The sequence below is a fragment of the Dermacentor variabilis genome, chromosome 2 (assembly GCF_050947875.1).
Source record: "Dermacentor variabilis isolate Ectoservices chromosome 2, ASM5094787v1, whole genome shotgun sequence".
NCBI classification, from domain to species: Eukaryota; Metazoa; Arthropoda; class Arachnida; order Ixodida; family Ixodidae; genus Dermacentor; species Dermacentor variabilis.
In genome coordinates, this window is record NC_134569.1 from 4,233,946 (window position 1) to 4,256,324 (window position 22,379).

The following is a 22,379-nucleotide window of genomic DNA, read 5'->3' on the forward strand; positions in this document are numbered from 1 at the left end:
CGTTGCTTGTCTTCTCCTCCCGTGCTCGGTCATTTTGATGAGGATGCCGATACAGAAGTACGCACCGACGCCAGCAAAATCGGTCTCGGAGCTATCCTGGTGCTACGACAAGACGGCACTGAACGAGTTATAGCCTACGCGAGCCGCACTCTGTCACGCGCAGAGTCCAATTATTCCACCACAGAGGAGTGCCTCGCGGTTATTTGGGCTACCACAAAGTTTAGGCCGTATCTCTACGGGCGGCCATTTAAAGTTGTGACCGACCATCACGCTTTGTGCTGGTTGACCAACCTCCGAGACCCTTCTGGACGATTGGCACGTTGGAGTCTGCGACACCAGGAATTCAACATCACCATCGTGTACAAGTCAGGCAGGAAACATGAAGATGCTGACACGTTATCACGGGCACCTATTAAATCTCAGAATCCTGACGAGGAAGACGACAGCGCCTTTCTGGGAGCCCTCAGCGGGCCGGATCTGCTCGCTAAACAGCGATCGGACGCTGAGTTAAGACCCGTCATCGATCACTTAGAAGGCGGCATCGCGTCCATTCCTCGCCCACTTTCGCGACGGTTGTCGTCATTTTGCCTACGAGGGGGCATCTTATACAAAAGAAACACAGGTGCCGGCGACAAACCACATCTGCTAGTAGTACCTCAAGCCCTTCGCGACGACATCCTATTAGCCTGCCACGACGAGCCGACATCTGGTCACTTGGGCTACTCAAGGACTCTGGACATGGTACGGCAACTGTACTACTGGCCTAGACTGACTGCTTGCGTCAAACGCTACGTGAAAGGATGCCGTGAATGCCAGCGCCGCAAGTCACCACCCTGCAAGCCTGCAGGCCTTCTACAACCCATCGACCCTCCGCGTACGCCGTTTGATCAAGTTGGAATGGACCTTCTTGGACCATTTCCCTTGTCTTCCTCCGGCAATAAGTGGATCATTGTCGCAACTGACTACTTGACGCGTTACGCTGAGACGAAGGCACTACCACGCGGGACAGCATCTGAAGTTGCCCAGTTTTTTATGCATCACATTGTGCTTCGGCACGGCGCACCGTCATTCATCATCACTGACCGAGGGACGGCATTTACGGCGAAGCTTCTGGGTGACATCTTCAAGCTGAGCTACACGAGTCATCGAAAGGCCACTGCATACCACCCTCAGACTAACGGCTTGACAGAAAGACTAAACAAAACACTGGCAGACATGCTCGCTATGTACGTGGATGTGCAGCACAAGACGTGGGACGAAATCCTACCGTACGTAACGTTTGCGTACAACACTGCCACGCAGGAAACTACACGCTTCCCGCCATTCCGCCTCGTTTATGGTCGAGATGTCCAAACTATGTTAGACGCCATGATGCCATATGAAGATACCGACCAGCTCGACCAGTTAGCTCCTGACGTCGAGGAGTACATTAAGCGCGCCGAGGAAGCGCGTCAACTGGCCCGCGTGCACATAAGACAGCAGCAGTGTACCGATGCAATAAGATAATATCCACCATAGACAAGTGACCTATGAGCCTGGTGACCAAGTTTGGGTTTGGACACCCATTAGACGGCGAGGCCTCAGCGAGAAACTCCTCAGCAAGTACTTCGGACCATACACAGTACTAAGGCGTGTAAGCGACGTGAACTATGAAGTGATCCCAGATGGAGACCTGCCATCGTCCAAGCGCTGTTTACCACGCGCAGAGACTGTACATGTCGTCCGCCTCAAGCCGTATTTTACACGGTGAAGTGTACTAGTGAAACAACCTTTTTTGTTCGCTGTCCTTGCGTCTTCCTCCAAAGAACTGTGAAGCGTTTTTTTTGTTCCCGACCACGGAACACATTTTTCCGTGTGCATTTCCGTATGTGTGCTAGCGCGTACCCCCCCCCCCCGCACTTTTTTTTGTCTTACCTAATTTGTGTAGTTTCCATGTACGTTTTGTGTTTGAGCATCGAGTCGATGCTCCGTTGGGAGGGGGAATAATGCCACCTGGTGTTTTGAGCCAGCGCTGCGTGCCCAGCAAAAACGGTGATTGAAGACGACGAAGTCAAGGATCTTGCGCCAGCTGGTGAACCGTCCTCCTTGTGTCTGACATTTTCGTGTCTGGCTGCTGATCCTGCTGCTTATTCTTGCCTTAGCGCGTGACAATATAATGCACGGGGTCACAATTAGTTCTGGACTTGTTTTTCAGAATCGCCTCCACCTGTCTCGCAACCATTCCCGAAGCGAAAGCCCTGACGGCCGCGCGTGAGTCAGTCTAGATGTACGGCTTTTTGAATCCTGCATCGCCAGCGCCACCGCCACCTGTTCTGCCACGTCGGCCGTCACAGCGCCTACCGAGGCCGCAGATAGGAGTTCGCCCTTTTCGCTGACCGCCTTGACCGTGAATTTACCGGAGCGCCCATATTGAGCTGCGTCCACGAAGGCTTCCATGCCGACCGTTTTCTTCAATATCGCCCTGGCACGAGCTGCTCGCCTGCCCGCATTATGTTGCGGGTGAACGTTTCTAGGGAAGGGACTGACGACGTAGGTCCCTCTGGAGTTCTCGTCCAGCTGAACCACCTCGCTGTGACTGTAACGCGGCTGCAAGCCCGCAGCCTTCAAGAGGCACCTACCGGCGCTGGAGCCCGCAAGCCTCGTGATCTGCGCCGCTCGTTGCGCCTCTATCAGTTCGAGGGTCGTGTCATGAACGCCGAGCTGCATTAGCCTGTCCGTGCTCGCCGTGATCGGAATACCCCGTACCTTTTTGACGCTTTTCCGCATCAACGTGTCAAGCTTGTCCCTTTCAGTCTTTGTCCACTGCAGGGCCGAAACCACATACAGAAATTCTAAAAATTTATTTTTATGCCCCTGGGGTGGACGATAAAGCGCAATAAGTAACAATTCGCTAATGCGCATGCTTAGACATTCACTGTCTGAGGCTGTAACTGATACGTGTTCAAGGATCTCATGAGACAAAGTAAACCTGAAATAAATGGCAAATCCGCCACCTTTTTTTCCATCCCGACAGAGGTATTTTTAACGGTAGCCAGAAAAGTGAGGTGCGTGTGCTTTATCGGTTATCCAAGTTTCGGCGAATATTAAAATGTCAATATCAGAAGATATGGACGAGAGCAATACCGCAATATTATCTGCTTTTCCCTCTATGCTTCTGCAATTTATGTGTATTATTGTAAACCCTGCTCCTTTTTTTGGATAACGCGCTATCAAATTCATTGACAGTATAATACCTGCAGTTGTTGATCAGTTCAGCCATACGTGATATGTACAGCACAAACGAACGAACCGTAAAAAGAAAAAAAAGAAGGCAAGACTATTCCTACTCGCTGTGGATTTGCTCCAAATCTGGCGTATCAGCGATATGGATAACAGGGGATTCCTCATTTTTTCGTGCAAGCACCCTGCCGTGAATATGAATGAAAATTGAAAATTTTTGGGGGTTATTTCCCAGTGTTAAATCTACCTAGCCGGGGTGCCCTTTCTATTTCCAACTTGTCGATTTGTAGTACTGAAGTGCAAAAATTGACAACACGCTCTTCAGATTTTGCATATGCCTCCCACGCGTAATCTCTGCCGTAGCCAAAAAAAAAGTTACTCCTCCGACTACGGGTTTCAAGATCGTGCACGTTGTCTGCCAACGATGCTAAGTTAGCCTGGAAGGAACCACAGTCGGACTCTGCAACGCTACTGCGTACTTCTTCAAAGCCATCAATTGTTGCTTCAATCTTGGTCATACGCGCATTCATTTTAGCCATAGCGGCCTTATTGTCTGGTTGGTCCTTTTCAATAGCGGTTAGCTTCTTCTCAATTTCACTTTGTCCATCCAGAAGTTGCCACAGTACCGTGTCACCGGTCCCAGGTTCAACATCGCCGAATAACAGCAACAGCAGGAATTAAAATGCAGCGCGACGAAACAGCAAAAAGTGCGTCTTCCTGCCACGAGAAGGTCACCTGGCCCCTGATCGCGAACATGTACTCGCTAGAAGCACCGGGGTGAAACAGGCAAGGCAAAAACACAATGCGCACATTTAATATTATCTGAACCAACCTGCATGAAGGGAAACAAATACGTGTATGGCACATCCATAGCAATGCCGGTTTCCCGTCCCTAATCCAGATTGAAGGTCGCCGCCTTTTGGATATGGAAGTGGTGCTTGCTGACAGCCCATGGTAGCTCGACCTGAGTTGCGCAACGTCCAAAAGCAGCGGCACTGCAATATTTTCGCCGATGTTGAAGTCGGTGGCGTTGAAAACGGTGTCAGCTGCGCATGACGAGTTGTTAACTTGCGAGGAAGGGCCTTGAACATGTCCACTCTGGTGATAACGGGGCGGCGGATCGTTGGTGAGCCAGCACCAACTTGCATGAAGAGCAGCAAAGGCGTGAATGACACACCCATAGCAGGCACAAGCTGAGGCATGCCTCTGTGGAAACTAACTTGCCAATATCGGTCTGTCATAAAGGTAGATATGAATACGCTGGTATTTAAGAGATCCATATACTACAGAACATGGTCGCAAACCTGAAATGCTTTAACGATGGCTATCCGGATTTTTCACCTTTTTTTCGCATCACGGACTCCCAGTACACTACTGAACATATATTAGCATGCAGACGTTGCGGTTGAGCCGGAAGATACAGCAAGTCAAGATTTCTTTTTCTTCTTTTTCAGTAACGAGACGTTGTAATTTGACTTCCGAACAGTGTAAGAGCCATTTCAAGGAAGAGCCTGCCGACGTCAGTGCAGTAAGTCTTAAATCCCTGAGGGCACCTTGGATATATATATATATATATATAATTATATATATATATATATATATATATATATATATATATATATATATATATATATAGAACAGAAGATAAGGAGTCAACAAAGGGGACCGATGTTTATTAATCATAAGAAGCCAACTAACATTGACACCAAGCACTACATAGGGGAACTTAATTGTACTTAATAAGTTATTGAAGAAAATGATACAATAATGGAAATCAACGTGGATGAAAAAATAACTTGCCGTTGGTCCGGAACGATCGCACGTCTTCGCATCACGGTAGAGCATCACACGCATTTTTTGAAACATTTCAAATATTGATGCTTTGAATATATGCTCCTACCCTATGTGTTCTAGCAGGTAGCGCACAAGGCCGTTCCAAGAAGCAATGCTAGCGTTTACACATGCACGCAATCGCATAATCACCTGTGTGACATTGGAATAGTACCGAGTATTACAAAAGAAGACCTGAACTTACTTCACCGAAGCCAGGATGGTGAACGCGATGAGAAGGCTGATGAAAGACACGGTGTATCCAATTTTTGAGATTAGCTTGATGGTTGGAAGGTGAGGCTGAAAAATAACACAGTTGCAGAAAATTTCACGATGGCATGCCACGAAGAGATCGAAAAATAAGTACCGAGTATGCAAGCCTACAAAAATTGAGCACAATTCCACGGTGAATATTCTCAAAGTAAGCATGGTACATTTTTGGTTTGTGGTGAAATAGTGAATATGACAACGTTTAAGTGAGCAGCTACACTATCTTGAATGTTTTCTAGAAACTGTATATGCAAGACGTAGGTCCAATATGATTTAACGTCTACTATATCAGATTACAGCATTTTCGAACACTCTTTTCTGAGCGTTTTCGGGCCACTTGCCTCGAGTATAGTGAGACTGTCCGAGGTCTTCCCCGTGATGCACTGGGAATAGTTGGTCCACAGCTGTCCATGCTGAAGGCTAAAATACCACGTGCCGTTTTCAGTGCAGAACTTGCTTGCCGTTCCTGCATTCGCGCGAGCAAAAACATGGGCAACTTCTCAGGCTTCAGTCTAAAGATTTGCATGCAAGAACATTTATGATATATCATTCAATGATTATCGACATATCCGTATGACTACTACTTCTACCTCATGGTCAACTATGAGTTATCATGCGCTGCTGCAGTTTAATGCGCATGTCTACGAGCCGACCAGCAAACCATGGTCAGCCTAAAAGAACAAAGACTGCTTTCAGCTCGTTACTCATAAACAGGTTATATCTACACGATCTCATCGCTACATGGCATACCATGCACCTATCATTTAGAACTCACTACACCCGGGCAACGTCCACCCTTATAGGTTTAGGACGGACACATACCAGTCGATGCGTGCAGAAGAATTATTCATAATTTGTTCTTGCTCTATTTACGAGAAGACGAGGACAGGAAAGCAAGGACGAGGGAATGGTGCACAACAATGGTGCGTTTGTCCCTGATTTCTTGCCCGTCTTTTCGTACACAGCACAAGAAAATGGTAATAACAGCGACCTGCTAGCCCCCTCCATCATCCTTAAGAACTATTCTTCTTTTTGCCACAATTTCCGCGGAAGAAGGCATCGAGCATTATGTTAATATTTCTGCGACAGACTAAATTTCTTGACACATGGTCACACATATTCGTTACACTGAAGAAACCGCGTAAACAGCGCTGTTCTCGGTTTTCGAACCCGCACAAGGACAACCTCCAACCTACAGCGGGAGCGACAATTACGACCTCGACAAGCCGATCACCATCACTGAGGTGCAACAAGCACTCCATGCACTCACACGAAACACCACCCCTGGCAAGGACAAAATAAATAACAAGCTCCTGCGCAATCTGGATGATGGCACCATTCAATCTCTTACTGACCTCTTTAATCATCACTGGGCAGCGGGTACGCTACCAGCAGACTGGAAGCACGCGGACATCATACTCATTCCGAAGCCAGGCAAACTCTCCAGCTTAGAAAATATGAGACCAATCTCACTGACCTCATGCCTAGGCAAGCTTCTGGAACATGTCATTCTGAACCGGCCTCAACCTTACCTAGAATCCAGCGACCTCTTTCCCGAAACAATGTTCGGGTTCCGGCCCCACCTTTCTACCCACGACATCCTTCTTCAGCTGAAGGAACAAGTCCTTGAACACATCTCACCGCACAACACCGGAGCGATTTTAGCACTCGATCTCAAAGGCGCTTTTGACAATGTGGCTCACCATACCATCCTTACAAACCTAAGCCTCACGAACTGTGGTCGTAATACTTACAATTATATACGCGCCTTTCTAAGCAACCGCATGGCCACAATAGGCATTGGCTCACTCAGAACCCCGACGTTACCTACTCGCAACAAAGGAACCCCACAAGGTGCCGTTCTATCACCCACCCTTTTCAATATTGCTATGATGAAATTATCTGAGAAACTCAACACAATACCAGGAATCAGGCATGCAATATACGCCGATGACATCACTATCTGGACCACCACTGGTTCCGAAGGAGAGAAACAAGACGCCCTTCAACAAGCGACCGACGCCGTCCAGCAATATGCAAAAACAAGTGGTCTCCGGTGCTCCCCTGAGAAGTCAGAACTATTAGTCGTTCGACAGAAATCACGAAGAAAACTCACTGAACTACCCCAAATCACACTCACCCTCGACGACAAAGAAATACCCACAGTAAACCGCGTCCGCATTCTCGGACTCCACATACAACAGGACGGCGGAGGCGCATACACCATCCAACGTCTCAAGCAGACCACCTTCCAAATCATGCGAATGGTCAGCCGTATCACCACCAAACAATACGGACTGAAAGAAGACGACATAATACAGCTCGTCCGGGCCCTGATAATCAGCCGCATTGCCTACGCTGCCCCGTACTTGCCCCTCACTCCCAAGGAACTTGATCAATTAGACGTACTTCTTCGGAAAGCCTACAAGCAAGCGCTCGGCCTACCACCAGGAACAGCGACACTCAAGCTTGAAGCCCTAGGAGTCCATAATACTATAAGAGGAATTATAGACGCCCACCTCACAAGCCAACGAGAACGACTAGCCCTCACACCAACAGGAAGGACAGTCCTAGCGCGCCTAGGCTACCCCACACACGGCAAAGGCCACGAACAAGCAATTCATCTGGCCCCCAACTTCCGGGAACACATCAAGGTAGCCCCTATCCCCAGAAGCATGCACCCGGAACATCATGCCGATCGCCGCCAAGCTCGCGCAAAAACTCTACAGACAAAATATGGCAGTCTCCCCACCACACTATACACAGATGCCGCGCAGTACCCCCAAAAGGCAGCCATGACGGCCAGCGTTGTCGACTGTAACCTACAAGAGGTGGTCTCGATGACGGTCCGCACTGCCAGCGCCCTCGTAGCGGAGGAGACAGCCATCGTCTTGGCCATCACCTCTAGTCCGACCAACGAGTACGTCACAATCATTACTGACTCCCAGGCAGCTTGCCATAGCTACGCGAGAGGCAGAATATCTTCAATCGCCCACCGACTCCTCAAACAAGCCTCCCAATTCCCGGACGTTGAAATAGTGTGGACTCCAGGACACGAGTCCCTCCGTGGAAATCAGCGTGCGCACGCTGTAGCCTGAGCTCATGCCTCCCGGGCGCCACAATAGAGGGATACGGCCGCCTCCATGAAGCCCGTACCTTTACAATACAACGCCATACTACAACACCACAGATTGAACAGACGACAATACCCGCCTCCACACAAGACCCTCTCACGTGAAGACGCCGTAACATGGCGACAACTACAAACCAACACATACCCCCATCTAAGCAGACTACACGCAATACACCCTACACTATATTCATACAAATGTCCCCTTTGTAATGATTACGCCTCCCTATATCACACCACATGGGCGTGCCCCAACGTGAAGGCGGCCCCGCAAATACCCAACCCCACACCCGAGCAGTGGGAGGCCGTGCTGACTAGTTCGGACCCTCGTAACCAGCAGCAACTGGTGCGGCGGGCCCGGGAGACAGCAAGAGCCGCGGGAGCCCTGGACTAAGGGCGCCTCCCGCACAAGCAGAAAGACACCTGCTTGTCCTTTCTTTTTAATAAATGTTTCTTCACCTCCTCCTCCTCCTCGGTACATTTTGCCACTATAATCCATCACCAACACCATCACCGTAACTACAACGATCGCTTTAATACAGCCCACCATCATACAGTGCATAGTGAAGATTGTCGAGTAGGTTAGCGCACCCAACGTACGCATGTGCAGCTGCCCCTTCTGTCACGTGCTGATCATTGCTCGCCCTCTGTTGCCGCTCCGCCATTCGCTGTGCCGAGGATCAACGTCGCCACATTGCCAAGGTCAAGTTGTGGCATCCAAAGGAAGACAGAGCTGTCACCTCGCGTGCCAAAGCAGAGCTGTAAGGCACAGCCAAGTGAATGCAGAAAACAGCGTTCAGCACCACAAGCTGCGGTTACTCGCCGCTGAATTTATCAGTGACGAGGACTCGACCACCTTCAAAAAAGGTTGAGGCTTCGTCAGTCAATATGGCCTTCTGCCTTGAGGTCCTCTTAGGTACTGTGTAAATAGTCAAATAAACGAAACGCATCTGAAGTACGGAGCGGGTGCGCTCGTACGGAAGAGCATGGCCACAAACAGGGTCTGGTTCAAGGCGTAAGACATTCGTTCGCATGTCGGCAGCCGTGCGAGCTGTTAATACAGGCAAAGCTTTTCTTTGCGAACCAGCCGGGTTTGTTGGAGCTGCGTGACTCACTCAGGTGACACCGAAGGGAACAGACAGGCCGTGTGGAAGTGCTTTCTGGTTGCACCAGGAGCAGCGCGCCAAAGCGATTGAGTCTTCGCTCATTTCGTGGTACGAAGTGCTAGGTTAACCGAGCAATCTTTATTACATTATATGAAATAGAAAGGCTCCATAGAATGGTTGACAGAGGAGATAAATGGAATATGGGAAAGAAGGGTTGTCCTGGAGTCCTGAAAAATGGCCTCGGTAATCCTCTTTCCAAAGTCTGGAAGACCCCCGAGTCTCTCAAACCTCAGACCCATTTCCTTCACGTCCTGCGTGGGGAAAGTGGCGAAACATGTCATACACAATCGCATTTCCAATTACATCGGGAAACATGAATTGTTTCCGTACAACATGATGAGCTTTCGTCCGGCCCTGTCAACACAGGACGCGATGAAGCTCATCAAGTGTCAAATCATTGACAATACCTCAAAAGATGTAAGAGGCATCTTGGACCTTGACCTGGAGAAGGCCTTTGACAATGTATACGATGCTCACATTCTGAACTCCATCTCGGAGCTTAATTTGGGAGACGCCCTCCACAGATACATCAGCTCGTTCCTCAGAGATCGCAAGACCACGCTCAAAATCGGTGACCTCAAGCCCGACAATTTCAGTTTTGGGCCCCAAAGGCACGCCACAAGGAGGGGTAATTTCACCACTGCTTTTTAACATCGCCACGAAGAAACTGTCGCAAAAGCTCTCCGACATAGAAGGCATCAATCATACGATCTGCGCTGATGATATCACAATCTGGTGCACGGGAGGAAGCGAAGGAGCTGTTGAATTAAGCTTACAGAAGGCTGCAGATGAAACAGAGATGTACTTGGAAAATACGGGGCTTAGATGGTCCCCGAGGAAGTCTGAGCTCTCCTCTACAGACCAGTCAGGAGAGGTCCTAAACCACTCCCAAGCGCGCGCAATAACCCACCACGCGGGAGCAGGGTCGAGCTCAGACTCCGAGGTTCTTGAGTTTCGGGACACTCTGACTACTTTCAGCAAAATCCCTACGCACTATCACCTGGGTAGGAGGACTTATCCTCCCCCTCATAGCAAACTTGCTAGACCTCTGGCGTCCACTTTACGCATGCTTCAGACTAAGTCCTATCCAAACCTGGTACTTTTCCATACGATTACTCCACAGGCTTTTAGTTCCACTTTCCCCGACTATGGGGCTGTTAGCCATCTCGCACACATTCTCTGGCGATGTCCCTCATTACAGGAAACCAATCGCATCATAGAAGAAGAATGGAGCTCTGCCATCCAGAGCTTAAAACTTTCAGGGCAAACATGGACTGTCCAGAGAGACCACCATGCGGCGTTTCGGCTCGGCCTACAAGTCCCCACGTGGGAGCGGTCCGCAGCTCTCCCCTGGTGCAAACCTTCTCAGGACCTTGTGAATAAGGTAATTTGTATGTCTGTCTGTTTGCCTCTATGTCTGTCTGTTTTTTGGTCCTTCTGGTTAGCTATAGGCAGGTAACGAATAATTGTATTACAGCGTAAACTTTTAAGGGCCCATTCCAATAGCCGCTTCGGTTGGCGATGGTGTCCGCCGACGCCGGTGTCCTTAGCAGCTATCGCGGGGAATGAGACAAAAAATTGCCAATTCCAGCCGATATCGAACCGGGGCCCACCACGCGAGAGTCAAGTACTCTACCACTGAGCTACGCCAGCCTTTTTTAAAATGTTTTATTGCAACAACCAGACACAAAAGGGTGACATAATGCGCTAAATTTCTCTACTTTGTGGCAGTTCATCAAGTAGATTGATACAATGAGGAGGTTCAGGTTATGATCGATACACATGGCAAATGTAACACACACTTTTCGCAAAATTCTCCCTTGCTGATGGAGTGTCAACGCCATCGCTTGCTAGCATGCAGCGGAAGAATGCCCTATAGACGCGTCTTAGCGCGCGAGGAGACCCGCAATGTGTCATGCGCGCCGCTTAACGTCGACACTTGCACATTTTACATTGAAGTTACCAGGTACAATGCCATACAGCAGATGCACAGGTAGCGATGCAAGGCAGTTAAAGAAGGTTTGGGGAAGAAAAAGAAGTCTAAGGAGATGTATAAAAGAATGGCAGAAAAATATTACATACGTAGCTCATTAAATCAAGCTTTCCAGGGGAGTATGTCACTGCCGCCTTTCAAAGAGGATGCCAAGAAACAACCATATTGACCATCATTAGAAGACGCGGTCGATGTTAATGATATGATCATCATTAGCATCGTACCGCGCCATTTGCCTTGCGATGTGAGATGCGCGCCGCTTAGCGTCTATACGTGTGCCTTTTGCATTGCAGTTGCATATTATTACATCAGGTGGCAGGCCGTGGAGTAGTTGCATAAGTAGACGTACGAGGTAGGTAGAGAAGTCTTGAGGAAGAAAAGGAAGGTTATGGAGATGTATAAATATTGATGTTGTGTAAAACATATATGACATGCCTGATTATTAGAAGAAGGCGAGGAGACTCTTTGTGATCGTCCCGTTTCAAAGGGAATGCCATTAAATCATCATCCTCATCATTAGCATCCTATCGTCTCATTTGACACGCAATGTGACATCTGCGCCACGTAGCGGCGATACGTACATAATTTGCGATGCAGTTCCGTTATATTCTATTAGGTGTCCCGACATGTAGCAGTCACACATAGCAGTTGCATGCTACGTGTAGCTGGGCCTGGTTAACTCAATCAGGCTAGGTGACTGATTGTCACTACCCCGTTTCGAATTGGATGCCAATAAACCATCATTATCCTCATCATCAATAGCAACGTGCCAGGCCGCGGTTGACGGATGTGGCATGTGCTCCACGTAGCCTGGATACCTTTGTTTAGTCTCCGGTACACACTATGGCGCGTCCTCACGAGGTACGTGCCACTGCTGGAGACGCGAATCATACAGCTACGCGCGCCACTGCAACGTAGCAACTTCGGGCTTAACAGACGGCTGTGCATAGAACAGGACAAGCCGCAGAACAATCCGCAGCTCGCCGTCGACACCGGGCGGACAATTCAGATCGTTCTCGCGAAAACGACGCGAAGAGACTTCGCCGCGAAGACTCCGTAGTGCGGTGGTGCCGAAAATAGACCTCCTATGAAGCCGGTTCCTCCCGCTTACGCTGCAACTGCTCTGCGTGTGCCACGCAGACCTATGACTTATATTTTTTTAACTGAAATAAGTTTTTTTGCCGGGATCCACGATCAACTTCCTGTAACGAATGTGACATCGGTGCGAACGCGTTAAACATGCTCTATATTGACATAGAGTTACTATGGCTCCCTGCGGGAGCCAGAGTTGGGCTTTTGTTTTCCATGCGCTGTTACGTTAACATTCGCCAATCGCGGTGACGTGGAACTCCAAATTGCTGCAAAGAAGCCACCATAACAGTCACAACATGGCATCGCCCATACAGCTCCGACCACCCACTTCAATCCGAATTTGCGTTTGGTACTGGCTCTTCGCCCTATCAGCAAAAAACAAGCGGCAAAATCCGTCATCGCTTTGTCATTACGTACGCTTTGTCGTAATTATTTACATCAAATTTTTGTTTTCGCACTGCTAGGACTACAGACCACGGTGTAAGAATATTACGAGGTGTATGAACGGCGCCCGTTCCAGCATACCGGTTTTGCGTGGGCTTCAGGCAATTTCCGTAACATGGTGCGCTCATGTGGGGGCTATAGTTGTGCTGCGGATGGAAGTGTTTCCAGGACTCCGTGACAGCGACGAAATCATAAGTTTTTTGTGCATGCTTTCAGCTTGCTTCTGTTTCTGATTTGCTGTTTTTTTTTAGCCTCTAAATAATAATTGGGTAGTTTCTTTTTTCCTCCTTTTTTCATTTGTGCGTGGGTGTGTTTGGTGTATATTTGGCTTTGCAGGATAGTCAGAGCGTCCTTTCGCGCCACGTGCATCAAAAGATGCAACCGGGTGGGATTTCAAGTCTTTGTAGCCTTTGAATAGTAGCTTGGAAGTGGCAAGACTAAGAGCTATTAGTGCTTTTACTGTGTGTGCTTTGGTGTGGGGAATATTGCTTTGTTAGGAAAGTGAGAGCGTGGCCGCCTGGTTGAACGCTTGCGAAAACGTGGCATATCTTAAGTCTTTGCGGCATTGACTCCTTTTAAAACATTGGCGAGGATTACACTCCGTCATTTTAAGGATTTAGATACTGTGCGTATCAGTTTTTGCTAGAAAGCACGTGCTCTGCATTAGTATAGTATTATACTATTTGCTTTAGAAAAATCCGTGCAATACATGACAAGAAAGTCGGGAAACCGTGCAGTGTGTGGGGGGTTCTTCAAGGCAGACGCGGCGACGCATGTGAATGGAGAGGGAATCGAGTCAATCGGCCCACACGGTGATGTCGATGAAAATGGAGGCTTTCCAGGATGAGCTTGTCAAAAAGGTCGAAGAGCTAAATAATTACTTAATATGGAGCGTGATGCACAGAAAGGAGTGGAAAAAATACTTCAAACAGCCGAGGAAAAGCTTAACAGGGATGCCATTGTGAAGGAGAATGGTTGTGACAATGGAACGTAATCCCGGGACGTCACAGGAGAGGGAGTGCCAGCAAAGTAAGTGGTGAGCGGTTAGTTGGAAAGAGCGGTACCTACCGTGAGGCCGCCACGCGAAAAAAGCAGGAGCGCAAGGGTCAGTGTTCCGTGTCAAGTCCTAATCACGCAGAAAATGACAAAGGGAAGCAGGGACTAGAAGGAGAGAGAGAAATGGTGATTATCGCCGGTGGCCGAAACCTGCCTAGGTGCTCAGATGCAATTTTGGAGAGGGTAAAGCGCAAAAAAAGAGCGGCGGCAGGCACATTTCCAGGGCGGACACTGGGTTCTGTCATGGAGCGAGCAAAAGCAAAGCGCGCGGAAAATGCTCACGTGCGCAACCTTGTCATCGTAGCAGGTGGGCTAAATGACGTCCTAAACATTAAAGGGACAGGACTAGCCCAGCGCATGGCGAAGAGGGCAGACGACTTGCGCGAGCTGTCCGCTCTGGTACAGATCGTGGTGTGCACGGTGCCGGATGTACCTGTATGTGACAGTCACGCACAAAGAGCGGTAGTGGCTGCTAATGAGGCGATATGTAAAATGAGCCGAGGGGAACGCTTCGAGGTTGTCGAAGTAAACAGCGAAGTGAGAAGGTATGGTGGTTTTAAACGATATGGGGTCCACTTTAATTACAGGCTGGCCCGACAAGTGGGCTGGCGACTTGGTGGTCGCGCTGTTGCTTTTTTAGGAAGCCCACGGGCGCTCAGGAGGCAAGAGTAAGTAGTAATGAAGACGGTCCCCTAGGGAACCTATAGTAGAATCGTCGTCCATAACAAAAAAAAAGTAGGAAGAAAAAAGACAGCTCGCCATGCAGTAAGCTACATCAGAAAGGTTGAAATCCGGACCAGTTTATAAACATTTGAAGGGAAAGAAACCAGTCACAAAAGACAAAAGACAAGAAGAGTGGTTCACACCACAACGACTGGACTATCAACTGAGCTTGCGGCCAAGTTGGAAGGTTGAGGCCAAGCAGGGAGTAAGTGTAGTCTTTTCTGCCCCTTGCAAGCTTTCGGGTCTGTGCTCGGGCATTTCTCGAGGCAGGGCAAGGAACCCTGTTTGGACAACGCAGCACGAAAACAGTTTCACGGAACGTGTCGCACGGCTTGTGTATAAGTTCCCTCTCACATGCGAGAGAGTTTACATAGGCCAAGGCGGTCGATGTATTAATGACCGCCTGCGTGAGCACCACTCCTCCCTGGGGTCCGATAACGGCGCAATCTTGCCTCGCCATTGCAATGAATATGGCTGTTACCCTTTGTTCAGCAATGTAACGATTCTTGGCAGGGGCAAGAGCAAAGAAGAGCGAGAAATCCTGGAAGCGTACATCAGTTTATTAGGTGACAGCTTCTATTTATTGGTGTTGTTACTTGAAAAATCATTTGCTTTTTTAGGTAGGTCACGATGATGTGATATCTCGTTTTTATGCTCTGTCATTAGTGATGCTGTTGTTGCGTATGCTTTGCTGGACTTGTTGGGACTACGCCATTACTAATAAAGCTCAGTTGATAGTCCAGTCGTTATGGCGTGAACCTCTCTTGTCTTTTACGACTGGTTTTTTTTCCTTCAAGCTACACCAACATGCAGGGCGGCAGAAGAAAGAAAAAGGGGGCAGAGATTGAGGAGCAGTTAATTAGAGAACAAATAGGAATGTATGCGGTTACCGAAACGCACCTTAGAGACTTGGAAGACCCGCATGTGATTAAGAATTATGTTTGGGAAGCGTGCAACAGAACTAAGTAGGGAAGAAAGAGAGGGAGAGTGGGAATGCTTATGCATCAGGGAGCTAAATGGAAAAGAGTAAATTCAAAATGTCAAGAGCTTCTTTGGTTATCAAGTACAATGAGTGAATAAAAATTGGGCGTAACGTATTTGTGGACCGCAAATAATTTCACAGAGAACAATTAAGAGTTAGTGGAATGCATAAGTGCTGATATTAAGGGTTTCAGGAGGGATGCCGAAATTATCCTATTGGGTGACAAGAATGTTCACATAGAGGATCTAGATGGCTGTACCGACAACTGAAAGTCAACGCTAAATATCTGTGAGCAACATTACGTCGCTATTGTGAATACATGGCCTAAGTATGACAGGCAGACCACGTGGGAAGTGGGAAACCAGTAACCGACCATTCATTACTGTCTGATGACAGAAGTTATTCCTAAGTTGAGAGAAAAAGGTAATTGACGTGAAAGCATATAGCAGCATAAGGAGCGACCATAAACGTATCATTTTGAAAATGGAACATGTAGTTGGGAAAAAAAAGCAAGGAGTGCGAAATGACCAGTAGAAATTTGAACGCTGAACAAATAACAAATATAGTCAGAAGAATTGAGGAAGAACTTTGCAAATAGCCAAGTTAAGAGTGGGAATATAGTGAAATTCTAACTGTAATAAGGACACAAATACGGAAAGAGAAACAACATGCCCGTTGGAAAGGGAAAAAGAAACCGAAAAGCTGGTAGAACAGGGAAATACGAGAAGCGATGGCTGAACGACAGAAAGCATCCTGAGAACACAGGCAGGCACAGAAAGCACAGTTGCTGCAGGATGAAGTGCCCAATGGGAAATATACCAGGAGATAAAGTCTGTGGTTCAAGCATACTTAGCAAGAAAAGCTAAGAGGTAAAGGTGAACGTTGGTTGCCAGAAATACGTGAGAAAAATAAAGCAGCACCTAGAATACATTGGAATCTCATAAAATTACTAGGCAGGAAGTCAACACCCATACAACATATTCTAGACGAAGATGGAAACAAACTGGAAGGGGAGCGGCGTTAAATTACAGCCGAAAAATAACAGCCGAATCTTTCCACGGCAATGATGAGGTTGTATTTGAAGAAAAAAAAAAGGCCTGAAAGAGAAGCAGATGGGGGAAAAGGAGCTGGTGGAGACAAATTTCAACTGGAAGAAAGCCGAAGAGAAAATTCCTATGCGCACAGCTGTAGGGTTAGACGAGGTTCCCCTAAGGCTCATAAATGAACTAGGACCAACCAGTAAGAAAGCTCTGGTGAAAGCAGTGGAAAAAACTTTAAAAAATAGACGAATACAGACAGTTGGCGACAAAGTAGAATCACTTTAATTTATAAAGGCAAGGGGGTGAAAGATAGAGTTCACTTGTACAGACCAATGACCATTACTACGGTAATATACAGGTTAGCAATGCACGCAATCAAATTAAAGCTGCAAGCATGGACACAGAATAATGGCATTTTGGGAGAACTTCAGAATGACTTCAGAACAGGTAGGCGTATGGATGATAACTTATTTGTTCTTACTCAGCGTATTGAAATATCAAAAGTAGAAAGCAGACCATTATATGTGGCCTTTTTAGAGACTACAGGAGCGCAGGACAAAGTAGACCACAACAATTTGTGGGATATTATGGAAGGGTTAGGCGACGAATGCATATAGCTTTTGAGGAAATTTACCTACAAAATACCGTTTACGTAGAAAATGGGAAGGGATGAGGCGCGAGGAGGAAGTTGATATCAACAAAGGACTGAGGCAGGGGTGCCCGTATCCCCACTGCTGTTGATGTACATGGTGAGGATGGAGAGGGCGCATGAAAGAAGTAATATCGATTTTAATTATTCATACAAACAGGCGGGTACAGTAGTAGAGCAGCAGCTTCTAGATTTGTTTGATGCGAACGACATTGTGTTGCTAGCTAACAAGCAAAATGGTTTGCAACGTCTGGCTAATATCTGTGGACAGGAAGGCAAGAATTTAGGTTTGAAATTTAGCGTTAGAAAATCAGGTGTTATGGTATTCAATGAAAACAGAGAACAGAAAGTGGCAACACACGGCCAGGAAATACCTCGGGTCAAAGAATATAAATTCCTTGGTATATGAATAAACAAAGACAATATATATATATATATGGAAACAGAAGAAAGAACAATAGCAGTAAAGAGGAAGAGACATACAGACTTAGGTACGAGGAGCTCCGGGTTATGTGGAAAGGCGTAATGGTTCCAGGACTTACTTTTGGAAGTGCGCTTGTTTGCTTGAAATCAGGGGTAGAATCAGGACTCGATGGCAACTAAAGGTCAATGGGACGCCTCACATTGGGCGCTTACGGGAAGACTACAAATGAAGCTGTACACGGTGATATGGGCTGGACAAGCTTTGAAGTGAGGGAAGCTCACAGTAAAATTTTTTATGAAGAATGACTGAGGAATATGGAAGAAAGTAAATGGGCTAGGAGTGCGTTTAGGTATTTGTCAAGAAAAAAACATTTATTCATAGTGGAGGAAAATAACTAGTAAGCTTACCAGCAAGTATGTGGCCTGTAGGGTGAGCAACACAGCAACAAAGAATGTCAAGCGGAAAGTCAGAGAGGCTGAAATAATCTCACCGGTGGCGGCAATGGAAAAGAAACCTGCCATGCGTAACTACTTAACAGAAAGAAATGAAATCGGGAAAGAAACAATTTGTGATAACTCAAAGGGAAGCACATTACTTTCCGAAGCGAGATCAGGATTCCTTAGAACGCGTACCTATAAAGCGAGATATAATTATACTTGCTGAAGTAAAGCTAGAGAAAGGATGGAGCATGTTTTATTCGAATGTGAAGATATCTACCCAGCGGTTGATCTAGGCACCACTGGACTCCTTGAAGCCCTTGGGTTCAGCGAGAGCACGGGGAAGTAAACATGTCCGCAATACAGATTAGTAAGAGGCAATTTGAGGATTGTTGGAAGAAAAGAAGGGAAACAACAAAAAACGGAGACGTACAAAAACAAAGTTGACAATAGGGGGTCAGAAAACTTGGTTATGGGAATTCATCGTGTGGGCTTTCTTTCTTCTTTTACCTAGGTGGGACATTACGCAATATAATAGCGACACCTTGGTGGTGCAACCCAACACCCGTTCCAAAGGGACGCTCATAACATCCATTCATAAGCGGGATCATCATCATCCTGGTTCCGCCCACGGCAGGGCAAAGGCCTCTCCCATATTTCTCCAACTACCCCGGTCATGTACCAATTGTGGCCATAAGCGGGATGAGCGCGGCGAAATATGAAAGGACGAACGCGGAGCGGCGGATGGAAGGACGCGAGCCACAATAGGTGGAGACCAATCAGAGCGGCCCGGCCCCTTCAGTGACGTACGCGCGGGATTATGCGGACCCGCCCGACTGCTCGTTTTAACGCGACAGCGTTAAGGAGCTCGTGTCGCAGAAAAGCCGGTGTCGTCGGCCTCGGTGTCGGCGGCGTTCACCGTGAGCGATAAATCCCAGCAGGCACTTCATGAATAAAATCAACTTACAAGATGGGCTGGGTGGGAATCGAACCAGGGTCTCCGGAGTGTGATACGGAGACGTTACCACTGAGCCACGAGTTCGATGCTTCAAAGCGGTACAAAAGCGCCTCTAGTGAACGCGGTGTTGCCTTAGAAACGAGCTGTTTCTAAGGCTCAGGAGTGCGTCGCTTGCTCAGGCGCACATTTCGTTGTCGCGCCGAACGCTGCGTTGCTCGACGCTCACCGCGTCCGATGCGGGGCGCGTAGTCGCTGCGCCGTAGCCCATTGTCTTACACCCCTTGGCGGGTCGACGGGAACGCTATCGCGTTCCATTCTTGAAGGCGAAGCTTAAGCGTCCTCCAATTTTTGTTCTATCATCTGCTCGCGTACGCGATTGTTTTGTTTGGTTGGTTTGATCTCGTTCGCGCTTGTTTCTATTTTCATCATCATCATCAGCCTGGTTACGCCCACTGCAGGGCAAAGCCTCTCCCATACTTCTCCAACAACCCATTTTCCACCACAACCCGTGCTCCACCATTTTCATGGTGAGAAATAAATGGGTCAGCCGGTTCACAAAACAATTCACACAGCAAGAAACCGTGCACAAGCAACACACGTCATCATCATCATCATCAGCCTGGTTACGCCCACTGAAGGGCAAAGGCCTCTCCCATACTTCTCCAACAACCCCGGTCATGTACTAATTGTGGCCATGCCATGCCTGCAAATTTCTTAATATCATCCGCCCACCTAACTTTCTGCCGCCCCCTGCTACGCTTCCCTTCCCTTGGGATCCAGTCCGTAACTCTTAATGACCATCGGTTATCTTCCCTCCTCATTACATGTCCTGCCCATGCCCATTTCTTTTTCTTGATTTCAACTAAGATGTCATCAACTCGCGTTTGTTCCCTCACCCAATCTGCTCTTTTCTTAACCCTTAACGTTACACCTATCATTCTTCTTTCCATAGCTCGTTGCGTCGTCCTCAATTTGAGTAGAACCCTTTTCGTAAGCCTCCGGGTTTCTGCCCCGTAGGTGAGTACTGGTAAGACACAGCTATTCTATACTTCTCTCTTGAGGGATAATGGCAACCTGCTGTTGATGATCTGAGAATGCCTGCCAAACGCACCCCAGCCCATTCTTATTCTTCTGATTATTTCCGTCTCATGATCCGGATCCGCAGTCACTACCTGCCCTAAATAGATGTATTCCCTTACGACTTCCAGTGCCTCGCTGCCTATTGTAGATTGCTGTTCTCTTCCGAGACTGTTAAGCATTACTTTAGTTTTCTGCAGATTAATTTTTAGACCCACTCTTCTGCTTTGCCTCTCCAGGTCAGTGAGCATGCATTGCAATTGGTCCCCTGAGTTACTAAGCAAGGCAATGTCATCAGCGAATCGCAAGTTACTAAGGAATTCTCCATTAACTTTTATCCCGAACACACGTACTCCAGCGCAAAGCACAAAAGTGCTCGCAACTGCGTGCGACGAACGTGAACGATGATGTCATGTCGATGAGGCTTCACCACAGAACACCTATACAAACTTAGAGAACGGAAACTGTACCTTCCACAGTGCTACGGAAATAAGCGTAGCGGTGGCGTCGTGAACTAAAGTATGCGACCACAGGTGGCGCTGTACAACAGGAAACGGAAACGGGGTTTTGCACAGTATGGGCGCTTTACCAGGTGTTCTGTGGCTCTACTGGGTTTCTGGCTGCTGCGCCTCGATCGTGCTCCCGCCAGTTCTGTTGCTGTGTGGCAAACGTAGCGCCTACATATATATGTAGGCGCTACGTTTGCCACACAGCAACCGAACTGGCGGGTGCACGATCGAGGCGCAGCAGAATACATGTAGCGCTGAGTCATATCAAGTTAAGGCACACTCTGAACTGACTTTTAAGGGCATCCCGAGCGGTTTTTCGTTTATTACTCCGCCGTTACCCCGAGTTGTGCTGCCGCGCTCCAGCTGTTGCATTTCGTGTAGGGCTACTGGCAGAATGCGGTTTCCAGGTGGCACGATGGCATCGACTGGAATAAACGCACACGACACCAAAGATTGAGTAAGCCTGAAAATATTGTATTTGCATTTTACAAGTACAATAAGAAGCACACGTCTACGCATCCACACAAACGCGGTTACATGGTCAAGAACATAGTCAAGAAATGGCTCATTAATAACGGTAGCACAAACGCACAAGAAAGAAGACCTAAGCTACAAAACGTACGGTCGGCTGCTAAGTATAATAATTTCCCTGTCACCGCGTGTCACTTTTATACAGCATCTTTACAGCACTACCAGGCAGGGTAGTTTGGCGGAAAGAACGCAACAGCTTACGGCCGTCAGCTGCCTCTTCCTTACGGGTGTCATAGTTATCCTAATCTCCGCATCAACGTCGTGCAAGTCCGCATACAGGTACCTGTATCTGAACCATATGTGCCAGCTTAATACATGTGTAGTGAAATTATGATAACCACTGCGTCTTATCAAACATATTGGTTTTGCAAATGCGCATTACAGCTGACGGAACGACAAACTGTAAGTGAAGCACAAGAGAACAAGGACAAAAGGAGGATACAACACTTGAAGAAGAAATGAAGAATTAGTAGGCGTAAAGCAAACAAGCGATGACGGAGAACACACAATGATGCATCGGGTGTTCTGTGACATCGGTTTGCGTACTTACGGTGTTATGGAGATCAACGGCATAAAAACGTACCTTTAAGCGTACTCCCTCAACCACCGCCGCATTCATTATGATAATCAACGCCTAAACAAAATGGGGCACTATTTTTTGCCAAGAGTAGACCTCTTTACAGCAAGTCTATGTAATGACTCGCAGACGAAACCAGCATGCTTTCGAAAATGTTTTACCGCCGTAGTATTCGAACGCCAACGGCCAGGAAACACATCGATACCAATAGGCTGTCGGCTGTCGGTGGTTAATCAAGTACAAAAACCTTGACGCTATGACTAAAAAGCAGC

The 22,379-nt window shown here is 47.7% G+C and overlaps 1 protein-coding gene across 1 annotated transcript in view; it reads right to left on the reverse strand.

Annotated features, from left to right (window-relative positions):
• Positions 1-22,379, reverse strand: part of LOC142571296 (parathyroid hormone/parathyroid hormone-related peptide receptor-like) — a 523,250-nt gene that overhangs the window by 232,864 nt on the left and 268,007 nt on the right. The window contains exons 4-5 of the mRNA XM_075679543.1: positions 5,661-5,785; positions 5,255-5,349 (exon numbers count right to left, since the gene is read on the reverse strand). Of these exons, the coding sequence (XP_075535658.1) occupies positions 5,255-5,349; positions 5,661-5,785 (220 nt within the window). The remainder of the gene's footprint in view (positions 1-5,254; positions 5,350-5,660; positions 5,786-22,379) is intronic.